This window comes from Budorcas taxicolor, chromosome 14 (genome assembly GCF_023091745.1).
Source record: "Budorcas taxicolor isolate Tak-1 chromosome 14, Takin1.1, whole genome shotgun sequence".
In the NCBI taxonomy this organism is placed as follows: domain Eukaryota; kingdom Metazoa; phylum Chordata; class Mammalia; order Artiodactyla; family Bovidae; genus Budorcas; species Budorcas taxicolor.
In genome coordinates this window covers 65223992-65250723 of record NC_068923.1, presented here as the reverse complement: position 1 = coordinate 65250723, position 26732 = coordinate 65223992, and the positions used below count along the sequence as shown (strand labels likewise).

Sequence of the window (26732 nt, the reverse complement as noted above, 5' to 3'; positions counted from 1 at the left end):
ATTATTTTACATGGATAATCCCCTTTATAATGCTATTAAAATTATTATCTTCATCTTACAGATGACAAATCTGAGCCCTGGAGAGGGAAAGAAACTCATCCAATATTATATTTCTATTAAGACTGAAAGCTATATTTAAGAATTAGGCTGTTTTCAAATTTAAGAACCACACTTTCAAAGGTTAATGTGATTTTTGAAAAGTGAAATATGAGACTGATTGCAATTTATTACCTTGTAATTAGTATACAGAATGGTACATATCATAAATAATTTGCATCTCCAGAATGAGAAAGCTTTAATAATTTCATTTCTGGAATTAACAACTGATACAAAAAAAAAAAAAAAAAACACCTGTGGAAGTTCAGATATACTTGTAGAAAACCAAGTATAAGCACCTTTTGTACTTTTGCTGATGACAGCACAATGATTTTAAAATAACAACCTAACAGAAATTGATAGAGTATAGTCTTACATACTGAGAAACACCCAAATATAAGTGAAATGTGATGCCCAGTATCACAGGGTAGAAAATAAAATTCAAAGAGCAATTACTTGTTGGTCAAGCAATGTGAGTATATAACCTATAGCAATGCAACATGTTTTAGGTTATAATAGTTTGAAAATATAACTCATTATTATCATTGAGTAACTTTATAAAATGATTCTGTACTAAAAACTAATCTTCAGATTTTAGTTTTCAAAAACTTTCCAATCAGAGAAAGAATATCGGCTTGCTAAAATTAGTATTTTGGCCTACTTAGCCTATATATGACTTCCCTGGTGGCTCAGACGGTAAAGCGTCTGTCTACAATGCGGGAGACCTGGTTTTGATCCCTGGGTTGGGAAGATATGCTGGAGAAGGAAATGGCAATCCACTCCAGTGCTATTGCCTGGAAAATCCCATGGACAGAGGAGCCTGATAGGTTACAGTCCATGGGGTCGCAAAGAGTCAGACACGACTGAGCAACTGCACGTTCACTAGCCTATATATTGGCTTTCCTGGTGGCTGAGAGGGTAAAGTGTCTGCCCGCAATGTGGGAGACCTGGATTCGATCCCTGGGTCAGGAAGATCCCCTGGAGAAGGAAAAGGCAACCCACTCCAGTACTCTTGCCTGGAAAATCCCATGGATTTTTTTTTTTTTTTTTTGCTTTGAGTTAGTAATCAGCTCTGTTACCTGCTAGCAGTCTTGGAGTTTGAGCTATGCTGCTCTGCACTACATTTGTTGAGTTCCAATGAATCTGTATCATAGATTCAGTCAAATTATATCAGAAGTTTTCATAATTGACATTTAGAAACAAGAGTTGGGACTCACCTCAAAAAGACTCTGGGTTGTGCATCTTTGACTGGACCTATTTATGTGCCTCAAATTGAATTACATATCCTGACTCCATCATAAACTATGACTAATGCTTGGTTCAGAGAAATGACTCTTACTCTGTGATTGCTGGCTGTGGGTCTCAATCAGGCAGTGGCCTTTCTTCTATAGAGTTCTCAGGGAAAATACTGATACTCTGTGAAATATGTGGTCCTGTTGGATGGCCAATTGTGTGGAAGAACAGTTAGCATGTGGCATGCTGAGGTCTCCAGTCCTAAAAGCAGATGATTCACCACTTTATAAACATCTTTTGCTATAACTGCTGCAGAGGTTTATTTGCAACAAAGATCTTTATCCTCACGCTTATAGAATAAAATACTAATGGTACCCATGTGGCACAACTAAGAAGATAATTCAAATGCTACTTAAACTCCCAATCCTTAATCCATATAAAGCAATGATTGTTGTGGTGGAGCCCCATATCTCTGATGTTACAGATTTGACATTCTGGAGGAAGAACCTTATAATATGAGCAGAGTAAAGGGATCCTCCCTTCTCCAGAGCATGCATGTGTGTTAAGTCGCTTCAGTTATGTCCAAGTCTTTGAGACTCCAGGGATTGTAGCCCACCAGACTCCTCTGTCCATGGGATTCTCCAGCCAAGAATACTGGAGTGGGTTGTCACGCCCTCCTCCAGGGGATATTCCTGACCCACAGACTGAACTGATATCTCTTTATGTCTACCTGCTTTGCCAGAATAGTTCTTTAACACTAGCCTGCAATGTACAAGACCCAGGTTTGATCCCTGGGTCGGGAAAACACATTTTCGCATAGTCAGATATGACTAGCGACTAACACTTTCACCTTAGAGAGCATTTCCGGTACCTCTAAAATATATCTGGTAATCAATAAACAAGCTAGTTAAAAAGGAGGTCCACACTTTGATCCAAATAGCAAATTAAATTTTACTACAATATTTAAAAAGTGAAAATTTTAAATGTCTCAGATGGGCTTTTGTACCTCTATAACATGAGTTTTGAATTAACTTTAATATTTACTAATCTGAACCAACTGGCAAACCTTCATGGCCTTAATCAAAATAGAAGCTGAAATTATAATTATTATTGTAGATCCCACTATACTTAAATAGATTACAATTCATACCCTGTAATCTAAAGGACTTATTAAATATAAAGAGATACTCCTCATCCAAGGTAAGGAGCAGCGGCTGCACTTTGCTGGAGCAGATGTGAAGACATACCACACATCCAAGGTAAGAGAAACCCAAGTAAGATGGCAGGTGTTGTGACAGGCATCAGAAGGAAGACACACAAACCATAATCACAGAAAACTAGTCAATCTAATCACACTAGGACCACAGCCTTGTCTAACTCAATGAAACTAAGCCATGCCATGTGGGGACACCCAAGATGGGTGGATCATGGTGGAGAGGTCTGACAGACTGTGGTCCACTGGAGAAGGGAATGCAAACCACTTCAGTATTCTTGCCTTGAGAACCCCATGAACAGTATGAAAAGGCAAAATGATGGGAACTGAAAGACAAACTCCCAGGGTCGGTAGGTGCCCAATATGCTACTGGAGATCAGTGGAAAAGTAACTCCAGAAAGAATGAAGGAACAAAGCCAAAGCAAAAACAATACCCAGTTGTGGATGCGACTGGTGATAGAAGCAAGGTCAGATGCTGTCAAAAGCAATATTGCCTAGGAACCTGGAATGTTAGTTCCATGAATCAAGGCAAACTGGAAGTAGTCAAACAGGAGATGGCAAGAGTGAACGTCAACATTCTAGGAATCAGCGAACTAAAATGGACTGGAATGGGTGAATTTAACTCAGATGACCATTATATCTACTACTGTGGGCAGGAATCCCTTAGAAGAAATGGAGTAGCCATCATGGTCAACAAAAGAGTCTGAAATGCAGTACTTGGATGCAATCACAGAAACGACAGAATGATCTCTGTCCATTTCCAAGGCAAACCATTCAATATCACAACAATCCAAGTCTATGCACCAAGCAGAAACACTGAAGAAGCTGAAGTTGAACGGTTCTATGAAGACCTACAAGACCTTTTAGAACTAACACCCAAAATAGATGTCCTTTTCATTATAGGGGGCTGGAATGCAAAAGTAGGAAGTCAAGAAACACCTGGAGTAACAGGCAAATTAGGCCTTGGAGTACAAAATGAAGCAGGGCAAAGGTTAATAGAGTTTTGGCAAGAGAACGCACTGGTCATAGCAAACATCCTCTTCTAAAAACACAAGAGAAGACTCTACACATGGACATCACCAGACAGTCAACACCGAAATCAGACTGATTATATTCGTTGCAGCCAATGATGGAGAAGCTCCATACAGTCATTAAAACAAGACCAGGAGCTGACTGTCACTCAGATCATGAACTCCTTATTGTCAAATTCAGACTTAAATTGAAGAAAGTAGGGAAAACCATTACACCATTTAGGTATGACTTAAATCAAATTCTTTATGATTATACAGTGGAAGTGAGAAATAAACTTAAGGGACTAGATCTGACAGATAAGAGTGCCTGATGAACTATGGATGGAGTTTCATGACATTGTACAGGAGACTGGGATCAAGACCACCCCCATGGAAAAGAAAGGGAAAAAAGCAAAATGGCTGTCTGGCGAGGCCTTACAAACAGCTGTTAAAGAAGAGTAGCGAGAAGCAAAGGAGAAAAGGAAAGATATAAGCATCTGAATGTGGAGTTCCAAAGAATAGCAAGGAGAGATAAGAAAGCCTTCCTCAGTGATCAATGCAAAGAAATAGAGGAAAACAACAGAATGGGAAAGACTAGAGATCTCTTCAAGAAAATTAGAGATACCAAGGGAACATTTCATGCTAAGATGGGCTCAATAAAGGACAGAAATGGTATGGACCTAACAGAAGCAGAAGATATTAAGAAGAGGTGGCAAGAATACACAGAGGAACTGTACAAAAAAAAGAGCTTCATGACCAAGATAATCACGATGGTGTGATCACTCACCTAGAGCCAGATATCCTGGAATGTGAAATCAAGTGGGCCTTAGAAAGTGTCACTATGAACAAAGCTAATGGAGGCTTCAGAATTCCAGTTGAGCTATTTCAGATCCTGAAAGATGATGCTGTGATAGTGCTGCACTCAATATGCCAGCAAACTTGGAAAATAGAGCAGTGGACACAGGACTGGAAAAGGTCAGTTTTCATTCCGATCCCAAAGAAAGGCAATGCCAAAGAATGCTCAAACTACTGCACAGCTGCACTCATCTCACATGCTAGTAAAGTAATGCTCAAAATTCTCCAAGCCAGGCTTCAGCAATATGTGAACCGTGAACTTCCTGATGTTCAAGTTAGTTTTAGAAAAGGCAGAGGAACAGAGATCAAATTGCCAACATCCACTGGATCATGGAAAAAGGAGGACAGTTCCAAAAAAACATCTATTTCTGCTTTATTGACTAACTCAAGCCTTTGACTGTGTGGATCACAACAAACTGCGGAAAATTCTGAAAGAGATGGGAATACTAGACCACCTGACCTGTCTCTTGAGAAACCTATATGCAGGTCAGGAAGCAACATTAATACTGGACATTGAACAACAGACTGGTTCCAAATAAGAAAAGGAGTACATCAAAGCTGTATATTGTCAGCCTGGTTATTTAACTTATATGCAGAGTACATCATGAGAAATGCTGAGCTGGAAGAAGTACAAGCAGAAATCAAGATTGCCAGGAAAAATATCAATAACCTCAGATATGCAGATGACACCACCCTTATGGCAGAAAGTGAAGAGGAGCTAAAAAGCCTCTTGATGAAAGTGAAAGAGGAGAGTGAAAAAGTTGGCTTAAAGCTCAACATTCAGAAAACTAAGATCATGGCATCTGGTCCCATCACTTCATGGGAAATAGGTGGGGAAACAGTGGAAACAGTATCAGACTTTATTTTGGGGGGCTCCAAAATCACTGCAGATGGTGATTGCAGCCATGAAATTAAAAGACACTTAATCCTTGGAAGAAAAGTTATGACCAACCTAGATAGCATATTCAAAAGCAGAGACATTACTTTGCCAACAAATGTTCGTCTAGTCAAGGCTATGTTGGTCATGTAGGATGTTAAAATTGGACTTTGAAGAAAGCTCAGCGCTGAAGATTTGATGCTTTTGAACTGTGGTGTTGCAGAAGACTCTTGAGAGTCCCTTGGACTCCAAGGAGATCCAACCAGTCCATCCTAAAGGAGATCAGTCCTGGGTGTTCTCTGGAAGGACTGATGCTAAAGGTGAAATTCCAGTACCTTGGCCACCTCATGCAAAGAGTTGACTCATTGGAAAAGACTCTGATTATGAAAGGGATTGTGGTTAGGAGGAGCAGGGGACGACAGAGGATGAGATGGCTCGATGGCATCACCGACTTGATGGACATGAGTTTGGGTGAACTCCGGGAGTTGGTGATGGACAGGAAGGCCTGGCGTGCTGCAATTCATGGGGTCGCAAAGAGTCAGACACGACTGAGTGAATGACCTGAACTGAGTGAACAAATAAGTATGCTTCATTTTAATCATCAGAACTACTGCTCTGCCTAAATATCCCACAGGGGTCATGAAAGAAGCTCTAATAAGACACGTAATAAACTAAACTATATCTTTAGCATTTACAACAGGTTAAGAAATTGAGATCCCATGGCCTTTTCTTAACACTTAAAATAGTTCATATGGTTCACTGCATTTTAAAACAGTCTTCAAATATTGAAGCCCATTGTAAAAGACATTTATAGAAGGGGTATTTATCACCAGTACTTCTCCATTTAATAGCCAATTTGGGCTTCCCTGGTGGCTCAGACAGTAAAGAATCTGTGAGCAATGCAGGAAACCAAGGTTAGATCCCTGGATTGGAAACATTCCCTAGAGAAGGAAATGGTTAACCACTCCAGTATTCTTGCCTGGAGTATTCCATGCACAGAGGGGCTTGGTGGGCTATAGTTCATGAGGTCACAAAGAGTTGGACACAACTGAGCAACTAACACACAAGATAGGTTGTTCTTAAACCTGGGAAAAATGAACCATAACTCACAGTAACTGAAACTCTAATTCTGTTGAACCACTCATTAAAGGCCTCATATTCAATATTATCTAAGTTACTAGTCCCATCTAATCACTAGGTGGTAATATTTTGCTAATGATTTGGCTCATGTGTGTGCTTAGTCATTAAGTCATGTCTGACTCTTTGAGACCCTGTGGACTAAAACTATCATGCTCCTCTGTCCATGGGATTTTATAGGCAAGAATATTGGAGCATGTTGCCATTTTTCTCCAGGGGATATTCCCAACCAAGCGACCAAACCCACATCTGCATCTCCTGCATTGGCAGGTGGATTCTTTACCACTGCTTCACCTGGGAAGCCCTGATTTGGCTCATCTCATCTATTTAATGCCAGTTTCAAAAGACACTCAGCTATAGTTTGCCTTTAACTCTAACGAGATATGCTCTCTGCTTTGCACTTTGAAAGGACAATTTTACCTGGCTACACATGAGGTCTTCAGAAGCCTAGCCACTGCATATTGCCTTGGTAGGCAAGATGGTAACTGCATTCAACTTTGTCCAGGAGCACAGGTGACATTACATCTTCCTTCAAGGAGATTCATTTGTCACAATCGTTCAAGACAAGCAGATATAAAAGAGTTCACAAAAAGAGGAGGTGGTGGTTTCATTTCCCTACACATATTAGAAGGCCCTGTCACTTGAGTTTAATCCTGAAATATTAATTGGTCAGTCAAAAGCTACTCCATCCTTAACACCATTAAGAAATAAATATTGACTCTCATGGTACCACAGTGTTAAAACAAGCTGAAAATATTTTAGCAATTTTTCGATTTTGAGGGCAACATATTTTTCATTTATAAAAATATGTTTCATTTATTTAAGTCCATTTATCCTGTTACTAGTATACTGAACTACCTTGAATGGGGCCTTTTACCAAAAAAAAAAAAAAAAAAAAAGCCTCTAAAATCTTTCCAAATTTTAATATAACTGGTGCTGCCCCTTTCCACCCTCTGACTTCTTCACTGTAAAGGCTTTAGCAACTTCCTCTCATGCCTCTTGGAGTTTCTGGGTCACCCATAGTAACCATAAGTTGCCCATGGACTTCAAATGCAAGAGGTTCCCACCTGTATTCACCATGTCTTCACAATGACAATGCTGCATACTGGGATCTCCTGGAAACAGAGGCTCTCACAGGCTCTAAGATCATGATCCTCTCTATCCAGCTTTCCATTACACCTTGGATCATGAAAGTAGTACCTTGCAAGCTGGGTATGGCTGCTAAGGCTTTCTTGCTAAAATGGAAATGATACCTATTTGTTAAAGCCAAACCTAGGCCCCCTCGAGTAACCAACCCCAATGAGGGTGTGGTCTGCCCTAATCTTAGTTCCTTGACAGATGCTATGGTTTCACAGGCAGTCACTACTCTTCTGAACCCCTTAGCTAGAGGAACTGCTTGGGATCTTGAGTGGATAGCAAAGAAAGTGTGTACATGTCTCAGCAAGTATGGCTACCATCATCATATGTAACTCAGCTTCCTGGAGAGCCATTGCTTTTCACATCTTAACTAAGATATCTCTGTTAAAGGACTCAATGATTAGTGCAACTGCCCAAACTTCAGTCAGGCATCTTTACACTGACCACCCTTGTCAATAAATCAGCCACACTGAACATTTTTACAAACTACTGGGCCATTGCCAACTGTCTGACCATGTGGTTGCCCTTTATGAGGAAAAAAAATTTGAAATCTTGTCTCAGACATTCCTAAAACGCAGATCAATGCCACATGTGCCTCTACACAGAGTTCTAGTCATTCTTGATAATGATCAAGGTACTCATTTCACTTCTCACCATATTGCTAAGCTCTGGAACAAGGTGTTCAATGAATTTTCATTTCCTTAACTAAATGGATCTACTACTCACAAAGTACCACTGTGGCTATAAACAAGTTCAAACATGGCACAATTCACTCAATCAAACACTGAGAGTGAATTGTGATGAAGGCTGATCCATCCTTGATCTTTAACTGCTCACAGGTTTCAAGCTCTCTTCCCCATCCCCCAGTTTCCCTTTTGCCTGATATTTGGGCAAGCTTATAAGAATCCCTGTATGCAATGGGAATATTGAATCTCACAAGCCCTGACCAGCATGTAGGAGCTTTCACTCCAGTATCACCCGTATAAAACCCAAAGCCAGCCAGCTTTCTTTGCTCCCTTAAGCAATTTTGGATCTGCTTGGATACAATTTTGGATACTGTCCTGCTCTTCTCAGAAAGCCTCATTGTATGAGTAATACATCTTTTTTACCCTCTTGGTCAATGTGTGGTATCATGAGTCTTGACATCTGAACCAAACTTGAATGGGGGGATCCTATTCTAGCTAGTGACCAAATAATTAAATAATATAATTTTACATATGATAATTAAATATTCCTTACCCTAAAATATTAGGCTCAAAAAATTTTTCCTTTCTTACAATAGTAAAATTAGCTTAGTCATTTTGTATACTGACATGAACACAATCATCCGTTTTAAAAGAGTAAAAGAGCTTTCCTTTTCAAGTGTTTCATATTTAACTAGTGATGATAAATAGTATATACAAATTTTGAATAAACACACATTTTATGAAGATTATTCATCATTGTTAGATAAGTAAATTCAATATTTACAAAATACAAATCATTAAATTTGATACAAATGTACTGCTAAAAAATGAAGCATCATACACTTCAAATATAAATAGCCTTTATTGACTGTAAGAGTTTATTCATTACTGAAAACTTCTCACCAGGCAAAAACAGAATGCCAATAAAATAATGTAGTGACCTAATGAGAATAAAAAAAAATCTCAAAACAGTTTGTCACTAAAATATGGGGAAACTCAGTGACAATAAATTACTGAATTAAGTATAAAGACAGGTAACAACATAAATTATGTAAACAATGCTGAATAAAATAGGACATTTGAGAACACTGTAAGATCAAAAGGGAAATGGTTGACAACAAGGGATTAATCTCCAAAATATAAAAACAGCTCATGTAGCTCTACATCAAAATAAAACAAACAACCCAATGAAAAAATGGGCATAAGATCTAAATAGATATTTCTCCAAAGAAGACATACAGATGGCCACAGAGCATACCAAAAGTTGCTCAACATCACTACTTATCAAGAAATGAAAATCGAAACTACAACCTCACACCAGTCAGAATGGCCATCGTAAAAAAAAAAAAATCTACAAACAAGAAACACTGGTTAAAGTGTGGTGAAAAGGCAACTCTCCTACACTGTAGGTGGGAATGTAAATTGGTACAACCACTATGGAGATTCCTTAAAAAATGAAAAAGAACTGCAATCCCACTGCTGGGTGTATATCTGAAGAAAACTATTATTTGAAAAGATCCATGCACTCCGATGTTCACTGTAGCACTATTTACAATGGCTAAGACATAAAAGCAATCTAAATGTCCATGGGCAGAGGAATGGATTAATAAGATGTGGTGTATATATATATATGTGGTATATACACACACACACATAAAAACACACACACACATATATATATACACACAAACACACATATGCATATTTGTTGTTGTTTAGTTGCTTATTTGTGTCTGACTTTTTGTGACTCCATGGGCTGCAGGATGCCTGGCTTCCCTATCCTTCACAATCTTCTGGAGTTTGCTCACTCATGTCCATGTCCATATGTGTACACACACACACACACACACACACACACACAGTGGAATATTACTCAGTGATTAAAATGAATGAAATAATGCCATTTGCAGCAACATGGACAGACCTAGAGATTATCATATCAGACAGAGAAAGATGATATCATATAATATCATTCATATGTGGAATCTAATTAAAATTATATAAATGAACTTATTTATAAATAGAAACAGATTAACAGGTTTTGAAAACAAATTTATGGTTATCAAAGGGGAAATGTGAGGGGGAGGGAAAAATTTGGAGCTTGGGATTAACACACACTACTATATGTAAAATAGATACTAATAAGAACCTATTGTATAACACAGGGAACTCTTTTCAATATTCTGTAATAACCTATGGGGTAAAGAATCAAAAAGAATGAATATATGTACTGATATAACTGAATTGTCTATATATATGTGTACACATATATACATTTATATATAGTGTGTGTGCATCTTAGTTTCAATCCATTTTGGTTTTTCCTTCTAAGTTTAAAGGAGACCTAAATTTTTAAAGACTACTTTTCATAGACTAAGAGTTTACACAGAAAATTGAAAGATGTATTGCAAAAATAGATTATATTCAACAATCATCATTCAATTTCCTAAGTCTATAAGACGGAAGGGAAGTAATACATTTAATGTATATAATAAGGATTAATGAGATAGTTGTTAATAGATCATAAGTTTTAATAAAGTTCAAATTAATTTAAAAAACAAGCATAATCATATTTTGTAAGCAATATCATAGAGAAAGATTTTTGCAGATTGACTGGAGGAAAAACACCACACTAGGAAATATAAAGACAACAGTTGTGAATAAGAAACAAAATATGTAGAGTAGAAGAAAAGTTTAAGGTGATGATAGCTAATTTAAAGATAAGACAAAAATCTTTTCCCACAGCAAATACACAGAAGGTTTTGGTAACTCCATGCCCCTGTACAGAGTATACTAGACTGACAATAACTTTGTGTGATTTAAGGACTCATGAATTTGAAATCTATGCAACCAATAGTCTACACAACAACAAAAGATAAGAGATAGGGCAGACATCCGCGAAATCTAAGAAGGAAAACCTAAAAAGGTTTTCATGCACATTTCCAAGATGCCACTTTTGAAAGTTAGTCGAGAAAAAGCAAGCTTTATATCTTCACAAATACGTGTTCAGTATGGGTCTTAAAGAAGGTGAGACTATCTGGGAAGCTAAACACAAAGTTAAGTCACCATAGACTATCCTGGATTTCCTCAAGGTGATTTACATGTTGGACTTCTCCAAGAAATCTGAATGTCAGTTTACATTCTATACAGTTAGTATTTGATACATACTTTGTAGAGTAATTTTACTAGGATTTTCTACATAAAACTGTAGTAATATAGTCTATCCTCTGTAGTGTGTTGAATAGAGTCCCCTCAATATTCAACCCAACCCAGGCACTCAGAATATCATTGTATTTGGAAAAAGGACCTCTGCACATGTAACTGTGGAGAAGGAGGTAGCACCCCACTCCAGTACTCTTGCCTAGAAAATCCCATGGACGGAGGAGCCTGGTAGGCTGCAGTCCATGGAGTCGCTAAGAGTTGGACACGACTGAGCGACCTCACTTTGACTTTTCACTTTCATGCATTGGAGAAAGAAATGGCAACCCACTCCTTTATTCTTCCCTGGAGAATCCCAGGGATGGGGGAGCCTGGTGGGCTGCTGTGTATGGGGTCGCACAGAGTCGGACACGACTGAAGCGGCTTAGCAGCAGCAGCAGATGTAACTAAGATTCAGATGAGGTTATGGATTAGGGTGGATGCTAAATCCTACAACTGGTGTCCCTAGAACAAATGATACAAAATGATACCAGAGTGGGTTGCCGTGCCCTCCTCCAGGTGATCTTCCTGACGTAGGAGTTGAACCCGAGTCTCTTGTGTCTCCTGCATTGGCAGGGGGTTCTTTACCACTGGGTAGCCATTCCCTTCTCCACTAGCACCACTTGGGTGATGCAGCTACAAAACACAGAACTTCAAGGATTGCTTGTGGCCATTAAAGTTAGGAAGGATTCTTCTCTAGGATCTGCAGAGGGAGTGTAATGTTACTGATACCTTGATTTCAGGGGTCTAGTCTCCAGAACTGTGAAAGAATAAACCTCTGTTGTTCTAAGCCACTAAATTTGTGATACTTTGTTAAGGCAGACTTAGGACACTACTACATTTATTTTGCAGATACTTTCCAGAATGTAAAGAGTGGGTGATGGAAGAAGGGGAAGAGAGGAAGGAGATCAGGAAGCGATGATAATTTCAAAAGGCAGTGTTTCATGTGAAATTAATTGAGGTACAATTATACTAATCATGAATCATTTCTCCTGCATTATAGTTTGAAGAGGCCCTCTAGGTTTTTAAAATCCTATCTCCTTAGATTGCTTTAAGCATCTTGCTTTACCAACTGGTCCATCTAAAATCTTCAATTTTTCCCTCTCTACTATATTTCTGATAGGCTTTAAGCTAAACACTCCATTACTTTCTATCCAAAGAAAAAACAGACAAAAACAAACACTAGCCTTTGACTAGTATGGTACTTTGATTATAGCTCTTAACTCTTTCTGTTTTATCTCAGCCAAGGTTATGGAAATAGAAGTCCACAACATTTATTCCCCAAATTTACTAGCCACTTCCTCCTTGCAAAGTGACTTTGGCCCCACACTACAGGTATAAATACATAGTATCAATAAAAATATTTCCCCCAACAATGTCAACAGTTCTCTTATATTCAAAATATCTGTCCTATACCAAATTCAAAATGAAATTTGTCTGCTATGTTTTGGCACTTAAAAACAGTGCATGAAGACTATAGCAAACACACCATAAGGGGAAACAACTTATTGTTAAACATTAAGATGAAGGAAAAATAAAACTTATTAATAAACTATGGTATTTTTTTGACTGCCCTTTGTGTGTCATGTAGGATCTTAGTTTCCTGATTAGGGAATTGAACCCATGACCCCCACAGAGGAAGTGTGGAGTCTTAACTACTGGATCACCATGGACGTCTCAAATAGAACATTTTTAAATTAAAAAAAAAGAAATTAAAAGGGAAATAGTTCGTCAGAAGAAAGACAACTAAATATCAATAACTGACCCATAAATGTTATTTTCTAAGTTATTTAGAACCAGAATCCTACAGAATGAATATTACCAGATGACCCCAATATATGAAGTTGAAATGAAATCAGTGATGCTAATAAAAGTGTTATGAATTGATGATTCTTATCTAGAAAAACTTAAAGACAGAAATTCACTGACAGTATTCACTCAGTCAACCAGTAGAATTACATTACATGCACATTTACTTCATATGAATTCAAATCTACACTGGGCAAAAATAAATAAATGAAAGCAATTTTGTAGTAAATGACCTGTAAGAAACCAAACTAGCTCATCTGGTATTATCCGAACAACTGCTATCTTTCTAACACTGGAGGAAAAAATGTCCTGTTAGAATTGTTGAGATAATATGGCTTACACAAAATAATGTGGATGATCTTCTATGGCTGACATGGTATTTTCATGGGTAATGTTGATTATATGTGGTTTTCTCCTTATATAATGACTTCAGAAGTTTAACCCTTGTAAAAATATGAAATCTCAATAAATAAATCGATTGTATTGACAGATATTTTGCTACCATATTTAAAAATTAAATTCTAAGTGTCTGCATATAAAAGATATGGAGGAAGAAATGGTTATAATTTGGAATAAATGACAGGAAAAATGTGAAAAGTGATATGTTATGAAGTGATACCAAAAGTCATAAAACACAACACAAAAGCAACAGAAGGAAATCATGGCAAAGTGAGAAAGAGAGGAAGAAACAAACAAAAAGAAATTTTGATTTGCAGAGATCCAGTACATGTTGCTTGATTATCTCACATTAAAGAGGGAAAGGTAGGAACAGGAAGAAATCTATGACTGCAGTTTTTAATTCCTCTATTTTGTTTTCAGAAAATTTCAAGTGATCAATAGGTGATGAGATATTCACTGGAGATGTAAAGCACAAAATATGTGTTTTCATGCTTTAATTATGTAATATAAATGAGGTTAGGAGTACCTATGAATGTGAACATAAAGTGTGTTTGTATGTGCATCCATGTGTGTATGTGATTTACGATATACTACATAATGACTTACACATATTTTATTTAATTATAAAATAACTCTAAGAAATAGACACATCACCTCTATTTCAGAGATACGAAAAGTAAGACTCATGTAATTAGTTAAATGGAAAAGGCAGATTGAGTTGTGTTCTCAATCTGGAAATCTGTCTCCAAAACTGGCATTCTTAACCCAATAGTATGAATTATCGACTATGACATACTATATATAAATAGTCTTATTACTACTAACAATAGCTCTGCTCCACAGACATAATGATCCCTGCTTTACACATAAAGAAACTGAGTTTTGAAGAAGTTATGTTCATTTGTCCAAAGACAGATAGCTAAAGTGTGACAAGCTAAAATTAGATTAGAATCTGTTGACTTCATATAAAGTTTGAAATAAAGAATGATGCAACATTTATAGAAAAAATAAAATCAGTTTCCTTACTAATTAATCAAAGTGTACCTGATTTTATCCACAGAAAATCCAAGACTTATTTGAAAAAATTAGTGTTAAAAATCACCAATTATTGGTTGTATTATTTTTCGTATTAAGATAATTCAATTTTACTTACATTAACTCTGCTAAAATAAAAATTCCATTCACTAGGAATCCATTAATTTAATTTTAATCAGAACTTTTTCCTTCTCTTTTTGAATATATATACATATATAGGCTACTATCAAATACCTCCTGGTGACCAACATGTGTATGTATCAGGAAAGGAAATGTGATTTTCTTCTTTTTCAATCCTTTGGCTGCATGGCATCTCAAGAACAGAATCTAACAGAACAAATTAATGGCTTCCAAAGAGACTCAGATAGCCATGCAGTCTTCTGGATTAGCACTGCTAAGATTCTATCAGTCACCATGTAATATTTTTGGTGACTGGGGACTACAAAGCCCTCTAGAAAGGGAAAACTCTTCTGGGCACAAAAGGCAATACAATAAACACAATTATATGGATTGTGTTTTTCTTTCTAAACTGTCCTTTTCTTCATAATCAAACAGCTCAACTCTGAATAAATCAATCAACATGCTAAGGAATAAGAGATTGCAGAAAAAGACACTGTGCTAATGTTGGTGTCATCGATTCTATTTCAAGGTTAAAATAAAAGATTTAGTATTTCCTGTCTGATGATAATGTTCTCTTTACTAAGTTGTGGATCTTGGACTTGTTTCAGAATAGAGAAAAGGAGGATATATAGGTAAATTCTCGTTACAAGAAATTGGACTGGAAGCATCAGCTTATTTTATTATCAGCAGAAACATTAAGAGAAGATGTGATCTAAAAACCTTGATATAATAAAATCTATATCCTTCTGCTAAAATACTCTGTCATCCTGACCCAGGCATTCATTTCCTAGCAAATCCTTCACCTTGTAACACAACGCTGTAAATCTAAATTGTAGAAGTCTAAAAAACTTTCAGCCTCTCTCCCACACTTTCCTGTTTGCTAAATTTCCTTTGCCTATCCATCCATAAACAGAGCTTAACCTGGGTTAGGTCCAGCTGATTTCAGATCCAAAACCTTTAGAAGCCAGGTAAGTGACTTCTCAGACTTGTGATCAGGGAGATGTGAAGTTAGCAAAGGACACATTGTCTTCTCAGTGCCAAAGCAGAACAGATTGTCAGGTTGACAAGATGAGCCGAAATGTCCTTTGCTGTCTTTTTATATTCACTGCTGTCATAGAAACTAGGTGCTTAAAATAAAAATATTTTTTATCTGAAAATGTGTTTATAAAATATAAAACTAATATAATTGTTTTGTACATATTTTATCATTATTATAACAGCTCCATATTTGAATATATGCATATTTGGCAGAGCAGACTTTGCTTTATGCTCTGGTAATTTCCCATTTTATGAAATTCCAATATGAAGGCACTTGCAGGGTTACTGGATGTACTTATTTTTAAAAATTAAAAACAATCCTGTTTTCATTTTTATATTGTTGTTCACCTGTGTACTTGACTATAAATTCAGAATGCAAAAAATAACCTCAAAATTTTATTATTATAAAGCTACTATCTAAAAATAATTTTCTGAGTAAAGTACTTTATGAGCAGTAAATATTTTCATTAAAAAGCAACTAACATTTTGAATAGCATACAGTGAAAATAAAGCATGTTTAGAATGATATACTACATGATGAGATGAATCTTACTTACCAAACTCCTTGGGAACTGCTATAGAATAAACACAATTATGTCCCACACTGTAATTTTTTGGATAGTTTGGTGATAGAACAGTGCCTTCTGAACCTGTTGAACGACTTCCACATGGTGCTGAAATTAAAAAATATTATTTTTAGAAAAAATTTATATTATGAATATTTTCTTGATATAAAAATATGGATAACTGATTTTAAGGTATATCATTATTTACATGTTTTAACAAGGGTCCTCATTGTCAAATATTTTAAAAACAAAAAATTGTGCACATAGAAAAATGTTTAAGTATTCAGATTTACTCTTCTTAGAAGCAAAGTAATATAATAAAATTACAGTGGTGCTATCTATCTCTAGAGGTAATAATGGCGGCCTGCTTTCATTTATGATAAAAAGGTAAAGATAATCATCTCTTTTAAAATAATGAGAAATTACACATGCAAGTGGGAAATTGTTTTACTCAACACCCAGCTTTGAATCTACTCAAAATCAACTGTGATTATGCTCCCATAAAATTAGGTATTTCTATACCCAGGACAGGGATGGCTGTATAAACACATTCATCCACTCATCTAAGTAAAATATTCTCTTATCAATCTCTTATCTGCTTATGATTTACATTTAAATCAGGAGTTGCTGATGGTGCATAGAGATGGTGCATTTTTGCTACCTTAGCCCCAAATGTGCTGTGTTCCTTAAAAAGATGAGGGTGAAACGGATTTCTGGAAAATTTGTAGATAGTGGTTCTGTTGTTCACAAGATAAGAGGATGTTTTGGATTTATAGTTCTGGAACACAGAGAAAGATCTGGGCTACTAAAGGGGTTATAGTTATCAAAGCAAAATAGGATAGTTGATATCATTTAAATGAATGGGTTCTTCCAGGAATTATGTAGAATGAGAAAGATGGCCAAAGAGGAAGCCTGGAGAATGTCAAGGTAGGATTAGGGGGTGGCTGCGTGTGACCAGTTGCATATGACTTTTTGTGACCCCATGGACTATAGTCGTTAGGTTCCTTTGTCTATTGGATTTTCCAGGCAAGAATACTGGAGTGGGTTGCCATTTCCTACTTCAGGGGATTTTCCCAGTCCAGGGATAGAACCTGAGTTTCTTGCGTCTCCTGCATTGGCAGCGGATTCTTTACCACTGAGCCACCTGGGAAGCTGAGAGGGTGAGACAAAGAATTTAGTCTATTGGGAACCAAGAAGGAAGAAAGTTAAATTAAAAGAAAGTGTCCAAAAAATGTTTGGAGATGGAAATGGAAACCCACTCCAGTATTTTTGCCTGGGAAGTATCAAGGACAGCTGAGACTGGAGGACTACAGTCTGTGACATTGCGGAGTCAGACACTACTTAGCAACTGAACAACAACACATAATCAGGCAGATTGTGATTCTGGAAAATAGTTCTTGATGGAAACGTGGCATAAAATGGAATGAAGTGACCTAGCAATATGGAATACAGAGTTTTGTAAGAAATTAACATTTGTATATAGAATAATAGTTGGAAATGTTCAAAAAATAAAGTTTTTGGCTAAAGGGAAAAACAAAATGTTGTGTTGCAAAGTGGTAATAAATGGAAAAAAAAGTGTTTGAGGGGGTTTGGAGGTCTGGAGAATTATGCAGCAGGAAACTGCTTCTCCAGACTCTGGTTTCCTCCAGGAGAAATGCTGCCCAGGCATGCCAGCCTGCTGGCACCACCCCTTATGCCCTGGAGATGCAGGAGCTTCTTGATTGTTGAGCCCAGGACAGAAACTTTATTGTTGGTCTCCTCTTCAGCCTGTTTAAGGATCAATCTATTGAGGAGGTGGCTGTGGTTGTTGGGAGACACCTGTAGCTGCTTAAGAAGCCCACTGTTACTGTTCCTCAGCTTCTACTAATATTAATATTGGGTTCAGAGTGCTTTTCACATCTACTATATCCTTCAACTTTTCTGTTTGTTCATTCTAGTAATGTTTGAGAGTTTGAAATTGAAATTCCAACTGAAAATCAAAAGAATCTACTTAGAGAATAATCATAATATACAGTAAAACTATATGTAACTTTTTTCTGTATTTTCCAAGTCTTCTATAAATGTGTTACCATACTTTCATAATCTAAAAAATAAAAAAGAAAGAAAAAGAAAAAAATTAAAGCGGATGACTTGACTTCCTTCTGCTTATCACTTAATTTGCCTCGAATTTATGTAGGGGAGATGCCCTTCAAACATCAGAAAGGAAGTTATTGGTATTATAGATACAATAGTTTTAACAAGAGTAGCTTTTTGCAAATTATAACCAGGAAATCAAATCCAGTCTGTACCAAGAGAAGTTTCAAATTTTTAAAGAGTTAAGGAACAAAAGAAAAATTAAATCAGAATATGCTACAGAGATATATGTGGCCAGCAAAGCCAAAAATATTATCTGGCTCTGTGCAGAGAAAGTTGTTAACCCTTTAACTAGAGTAGAGAAGGGTAGCTAGACTATAGTTGGATGAAGAATAGCAGTTTATAAGGAGATACTAAAATAATCAGAATCTTAACAATGAACAGAAGGAGAACTTTGGAATAGCTGGTGGAAGATGCAGGCTCAATGAATTTTTGTTATTGATTTATTTAATAGGGGATATAGAGTCATTAAAATGGGAAAATCTGGAACACTGACTTAAGAGGCTTGTGCTGTGCTGATTCACTCAGTCATGTCTGATTCTTTGCAACCCCATGGGCTACTGCCCAACAGGCTTCTCTGTCCGTGAGGATTCTCGCGACAAGAATACTGGAGTGGGTTGTCATGCCCTCCTCCAGGGGATCTCCCCAACCCAGGGTTTGAACAGAGGACTCCAACATTGAAGCTGGATTCTTTACTATCTGAGCCACCAGGGAAGCCCAAGAATACTGGATTGGGTAGCCTATCCCTTCTCCAGGGGATCTTCCTGACCCAGGAATCGAACTGGGGTCTCTTGCATTGTAGGCAGATTCTTTACCAGTTGAGCTAATGTAAAATCAAAAACTAAAACTGAGTGATTAACTTTAGAAAGCATTAGTGACAGTCCTCTGTTACTTGAGAAAAGTGCTAAAGAAAAATGAAAATACACAGGTTTTATGCTGGGAATTTACTGGAATTAATGCCTGATTTTTCTTTTAAAGAACTGAATGCAGTGGCATTAGGTGGCTTGAAAAGAGTCGTGAGTTTGAAAAAGCCAAAGCTTTTGATGGGTTTCTGACCAAAGTTTAAAGATACAACAATATATTCAAAAAACACACACATACAAAACAAACAGTAAGTTGTACTGAGTTGGGTGGCTGATGAATGTTTTACCTTTTTTCCTTTTAATGTTCTATAAAATGGTAATAAATAGTAAGAATTATACATATTAAAATTATAAATATTAGAATTCCCCAGAACAACAACAAATTGACAATGATGATAATAACCAAAGATGTTTGCTCTCATCACTCATTATTGTTTGAGATTAGAGTAGTCAGGTGTATTCTTATTTTGGCACTGATAACTTTATTCAAATAATAATTTTACTGATGAGAGAATCACTCAAGAATAAGCAGCATGCTTTACATTAATTTCCTTTCTTATTTTAAAGTGCTCCAAAATGACAATACTGAAAAAATATGACAAATGTTCTTATTTTTACATTTGGAAAGAATGAATAGAAATAAGAGCTTCTAACTTAAGTTCTGCTTTTTGACTTATTCATGAACATTCTGCTATTCCACATTACCATGCATCTTACTGATAGCCTCAATGTGTTTTGTGTTATTTTATTTTGTATAATGGACATTTGGGGGCAGCTCTTGTGAAAAATCTCATTTATAAAATATGAAAATATGATTTGTTTTATATATGTATATAATGCATACACTTATGTATACATTAAATGTATAAATGTATACATTTATGTATATAATGAATATATACAGGGTTGCTGTATAATCACAGCTCTTTATGGTACCTAGTATTATGTTAGATCTTATTATTTGTACTGGAAGCAATGATTTTATATTTTTTCTGGTCATTACTTACAGTATGTCCTATTTTATGGTCATTTATGTTGAATACTATGATGACTGACACTATTTTATGCAGTAAGTTATGCTGCAGTAAACTTATGCAGGAAAATTCACTATCCTGTGAGGGAAAGATGTAATCTGTTGTATGTTTATATAAATCCAAATGGAAGAATGACTAAGCCAGGACAACTTTACTAATTCTTCTAAAGTTGATTCCTAGATGCTTTCTGTATTCACTTCTCTCTTCCTGTTTTAATTTCATTTTATTGGTTAGTTCAGAAAAGGTCAGCCTTTAACTTTCTGGCTCTATTAAACAATCAGTAGAATAAAAGCAAGGCAGGACCTTTTATTTATGCTATTTCTGCCATTTGACTCATACCTGTTGGCCTTTTGTCAAACTGGCTGTGTTTTTAAACAGCAGATATCCATTGTGATGAACTGCTTAAGAACTCACCTGTTCCTGATTATAACTTATATGATACATATGACTACCCTTAAATCTCTATTAATAGCATTTTTGTAGAACACATGTATTTTGGGAAGAAATGGTTCTATGATTAAGTAAAATGAACACGGTTTTATGCTATGAGACTTAACTGAGACTTTAGTAAAGTTTGGGGAATGTCATACTCCTTCTTACAAACTTATTTCATCATGAAGACCCTTTTTCATTTCACAGGACCAATGTTCCTCAGGATATACTTTACAAAATGCTAATTCTAAAATGTGCTATTACTGTGAAAATAATTCTAACATTTATATTATTTGCTGTAATTAGTTATGATTTCATAGCACTAAAGAATTGTTTTATATATACACATAGAGTGAAAAAATTTAAATACAAAAAATGTGAAATGGCCTACTGTATCATAAAATGCCATTATTCTCTTTTTAACCACTTTCATTGAGGTATAGTTAAAGTGTTGTGTTAGTTTCAGATGTACAACAAAGTGACATATGCATGTATATATTGGAGAAGGCAATGGCACCCCACTCCAGTACTCTTGCCTGGAAAATCCCATGGACGGAGGAGCCTGGTAGGCTGCAGTCCATGGGGTCGCTAAGAGTCTGACACAACTGAGCGACTTCACTTTCACTTTTCACTTTCATGCATTGGAGAAGGAAATGGCAACCCACTCCAGTATTCTTGCCTAGAGAATCCCAGGGATGGGGGAGCCTGGTGGGCTGCCATCTATGGGATCGCACAGAGTCGGACACAACTGAAGCGACTTAGCAGCAGCATACATATATATCCTTTTTTCAGGCAAAATGCCATTATTCTTGACACTTTCTCCCTGACTTGCTTACATCTTCCTGTAGCTTATCAGCCTCTCCTCTCCTCTCTGCCACTGTAACTACTGCAAACAAGACTCCCAACAGTTTCCATTTGGGCTCTTTCAACAGACTCCAAGTTCCACTCATCTCCACAAGTTCCCATCACAGCTAGTGACTTTTAAAACACAAATGTCTTAGAATTTTCCTTTTCTCTTTCTAGAACATATCCGATACACAGTAGGTTCTCCATAAATGTCTATTAGGTGATTAAATGAACTATGCTTGCCCAGACCGTGCTCTTCTAAAATGGTGTTCCACTGTCAGCACAACACAGACATTTCATTTGGTTGAAATTACCCCAGAAATTGACTTAAATCCAAGACATTCAAGGTATACCCTGTCCTGCTTCTGCCATTCCTGGTGCTGCCTGTATGCTCGTACAGGGCATACCTGGTACCTCTTTTGTGAAACAGCAGTTAAGGAGACTCCAGTGCTCGCCATGGTGGATGACAAAAAGCCTAAGGAAGGACTCATGACTGACAGCAAATATCATACTGACTTGAAGGTGTTAGTGAGGCTAATTCAGTTATTTTTTTTAATTCCAGTTATTTTGCTCTCACTGTTTTTTTTTTTTTTCTTTTAAGAGCATCATAAAAATCCTTGCATACCTTGTTTGATTGGAGAATTTTAAAGTTTTTCATTTATCATTGTAAACCAAGGGAAATTTTATAACATTTTTGTACATAGCTGTTACATGTAGGACAGTCTGTCTTTAAGTAGGGATATGTGTATGTGTGTGTGTGAATGAGTGTGTGCTCAGTCACATCCGACTCTTTGTCACACCATGGACTGTAGCCCACCAGGCTCCTCTGTCTATGAAATTTCCCAGGCAAGAATACTGGAGTGGTTGCCATTGCCTTCTCCAGATTTGCTGGATCCAGGGATGGAACCTGAGTCTCTTGCATCTCCTGCATTGGCGGGTAGATTCTTTACCACTGATCCATGTGGGAAGCCCTAAGTAGGGAGAAATTTCTGTTAAAAGAAATGAATCCGAGATAGTTTTTTCTTCAAGTCAAGTGTCTTATTGTTTAAATAAACATCTTGTTTAAAATGGAAAAAAAAAAAAAAAAGATACATCCTTTCAGTAAATCCATGTAAGCCTTTTTTTTTTTGCTTTCTCTGGGATTGAAATATTTGCTGTTTCTCTGATTACCAGGAATCAGTATTGCTTTACATATAGAGACACTATATGTGTACTGGAAATATGTGAAAGGATAAGATTGTTATAATCTGATAGACTTTGGCCACCTCATGCAAAGAGTTGACTCATTGGAAAAGATTTTGATGCTGGGAGGGACTGGGGGCAGGAGGAGAAGGGGACGACCGAGGAAGAGATGGCTGGATGGCATCACTGACTCGATGGACCTGAGTCTGAGTGAACTCTGGGAGTTGGTGATGGACAGGGAGGCCTGGTGTGTTGCGATTCATGGGGTTGCAAAGAGTCGGACACGACTGAGTGACTGAACTGAACTGAACTGAGCCACATGGATACTGAGTTTCACTGAAGGAATGGCAAACATATCTACCATTCATTTCACAGTGGCAAATAGTTTATCTGTCAATAGCATACCCTCACTGAGGTGGCAGTCACCCACACAGTTCAATATTGTATTATTTTTATATTCCCCTCTTTTCCTGTTTGCTTTTTTAATCCTCCTTTGGATGAATCTGTATGATTTAGTTTGTACAAGGAAAATATGTTCATGCTGTAACTATACTGTGAACTAAGAAGCAGTGATGCAATAAACAGATATGGTATTTCTAGGGAAATCTGTGGAAGACCAAAACTACATTTTAAGGATTCTAGAGCAATAAAAAGGACTTCCCACTGATGGTTTGACCAAGTGTGTGCGATGGAAGAGGACGAGGTACCTTCCACTGAGAGAGACAGAAGGCTCTCAAATCATTTACATGGAAGAAGTACTTATGTGTGCATATATCTTAGACATTTTATATTATATTATATTATATTATATTATATTATACAGTCTTTACTCACAATTTCAATTCTGTATTTTCATTGTGTAATGTATAATTTATCATTAAATATACTCTATAATGAAAATTACTATATAATATATAAATTTTTCTCAGAAAGCAAGTTAGATACTTTCAAAACTGATGAACTCTTACAGGTCAAAAAAGAGCAATATGGTATATATTAAATCAATGATTTACTAGATGTGGCCTGTGACCCCTTCAGGCTGAAAGAACTGCTGTACTTTTTATAAAAGTATGGTCCACTTCTAGTGGACCCTGATATAGCCCAACTGAATGTCACAGAGCAATACTGCATAGGAACCTGGAATGTTAGGTCCATGAATCAAGGAAAATTGGCAGTGGTCAAACAGAAGATGGCAAGAGTGAACATTGACATTTTAGGAATCAGTGAACTAAAATGCACTGGAGTGGATGAATTTAACTCAGATGACCATCATATCTACTACTGTGGGCAAGAATCCCTTAGAAGAAATGGAGTAGCCATCAGAGTCAACAAATGAGTTTGAAATGGAGTACTTGGATGCAATCTCAAAAATGACAGAATGATCTCAGTTCATTTCCAAGGCAAAACATTCAATATCACAGTAAATCAAGTCCATGCCCCGACTAGTAATGCTGAAGAAGCTGAAGTTGAATGGTTCTATGAAGACCTACAAGACCTTTTAGAAATAACACCCTAAAACAATGTCCTTTTCATTATAGGGGACTGGAATGCAAAACTAAGAAGTCAAGAAACACCTGGAGTAACAGGCAAATTTGGCATTGGAGAACAGAATGAAGCAGGGCAAAGGCTAATAGAGTTTGCCAAGAGAAATCACTGATAACAGCAAATACCCTCCTCCAACAACACAGCAGAAGACTCTACACATGACAATCACCAGATGGTCAACACCGAAATTAGACTTGATTATATTCGTTGCAGCCAAAGATGGAGAAGCTATATATAGTCAGCAAAAACAAGACCAGGAGCTGACTGTGGCTCAGGTCATGAACTCCTTATTGCCAAATTAGGACTTAAATGGAAGAAACTAAATCATATTCCTTATGATTATACAGTGGAAGTGGGAAATAGATTAAAGGGACTAGATCTGATAGAGTGCCTAATGAACTATGGATAGAAGTTTGTGACATTGAACAGAAGACAGGAATCAAGAACATTCCCAAGAAAAAGAAATGCAAAAATGCAAAATGACTCTTTCAGGAGGCCTTACAAAGAGCTGTGAAAAGAAGAGAAAAAAAAAAACAAAGGAGAAAAGGAAAGGTACAACAATTTGAATACAGAGTTCCAAAGAATAGCAAGGAGAGATAAGAAAGCCTTCCCCAGTGATTAGTGCCAAGAAATAGAAGAAAACAATAGAATGGGAAAGACTAGAGATCTCTCCAAGAAAATTAGACATACCAAGAGAACATTTCATGCAAAGATGGGCACAATTAAGGACAGAAATGGTATGGAACTAATAGAAGAAGATATTAAGAAGAGGTGGCAAGAATACAAAGAAGAACTGTCCAAAAAAGATCTTAACAACCAAGATGACCAGGATGGTGTGATCACTCACCTAGAGCCAGACATCCTGGAATGTGAAGTCAAGTGGGCCTTAGGAAGCATCACTACAAACAAAGCTAGTGGAGGTGACGGAATTCCAGTGGAGCTATTTCAAATCCTGACAGATGATGCTGTGAAAGTGCTGCACTCAATAGGACAGCAAATTTGGAAAACTCAGCAGTGGCTACAGGACTGGAAAAGGTCGGTTTCTCATTCCAATCCCAAAGACAGACAATGCCAAGGAATGCTCAAACTATCACCCAATTTCACTCATCTCACACGCTAGTAAGTAATGCTTAAAATTCTCCAAGTCAGGCTTTAGCAATATGTGAATGTGAAATTCTTGATGTTCAAGCTGGGTTTTAGAAAAGGAAGAGGAACAGAGATCAAATTGTCAACATCGTCTGGATCATGGAAAAAGCAAGAGAGTTCCAGAAAAACATCTATTTCTGCTTAATTGACTATGCAAAGCCTTTGACTGTGTGGATCACAACAAAATGTGGAAAATTCTGAAAGAGACGGGAAGACCACCTGACCTGCCTCTTGAGAAATCTGTATGCAGGTCAGGAAGCAACAGTTAGAACTGAACGTAGAACAACAGACTGGTTCTTAGTAGGAAAAGGAGTACGTCAAGGCTGTATCTTGTCACCCTGATTATTTAATTTATATGCAGAGTACATCTTGAGAAGTGCTGGACTGGATGAAGCACAATCTGGATACAAGATTGCCAGAGAAATATCAATAACCTCAGATATGCATATGATACCTCCTTTATGGCTGAAAGTGAAGAAGAACTAAAGAGCCTCTTGATGAAAATGAAAGAGGAGAGTGAAAAACTTGGCTTAAAGCTCAATATTTGGAAAATTAAGATCATAGCCTCTGTCCCATCACTTCATGGCAAATAGATGGGGAAACAGTGGAAACAGTAGCTGACTTTATTTTTCTGGGCTCCAAAATCACTGCAGATGGTGACTGCAGCCATGAAATTAAGACCTTCACTCCTTGGAAGGAAAGTTATGACCAACCTAGACAGCATATTAAAAAGCAGAAACATTACTTTGCCAACCAATGTCTATCTAGTCAAGGCTATGGTTTTTCCAGTAGTCACCTATGGATATGAGAGTTAAAGAAAGCTGAGCACCAAAGAATGGATACTTTTGAACTGTGGTGTTGGAGAAGACTTTTGAGAGTCCCTTGGACTGCAAAGAGATCCAACCAGTCCATCCTAAAGCAGAGTAGTCCTTAGTGTTCATTGGAAGGACTGATGTTGAAGCTGAAACTCCAATACTTTCGCCACCTTTGTGAGAACTGACTCCTTGAAAAGACCCTGAAGCTGGGAAAGATTGAAGGCGGGAGGAGAAGGGGACAACAGAGGATGAGATGGTTGGATGGCATAACCGATTCAGTGGAGATGAGTTTAGGTAAACTCTGGGAGTTGGTGATGGACAGGGAGG

At 37.0% G+C, this 26732-nt stretch overlaps 1 protein-coding gene across 1 annotated transcript in view; it reads right to left on the bottom strand.

Annotated features, from left to right (window-relative positions):
• CSMD3 (CUB and Sushi multiple domains 3) overlaps nucleotides 1–26732 on the bottom strand; it is a 1391498-nt gene that overhangs the window by 218743 nt on the left and 1146023 nt on the right. Inside the window, exon 32 of the mRNA XM_052651435.1 lies at nucleotides 16401–16517. Within this exon, the coding sequence (XP_052507395.1) occupies nucleotides 16401–16517 (117 nt within the window). The remainder of the gene's footprint in view (nucleotides 1–16400; nucleotides 16518–26732) is intronic.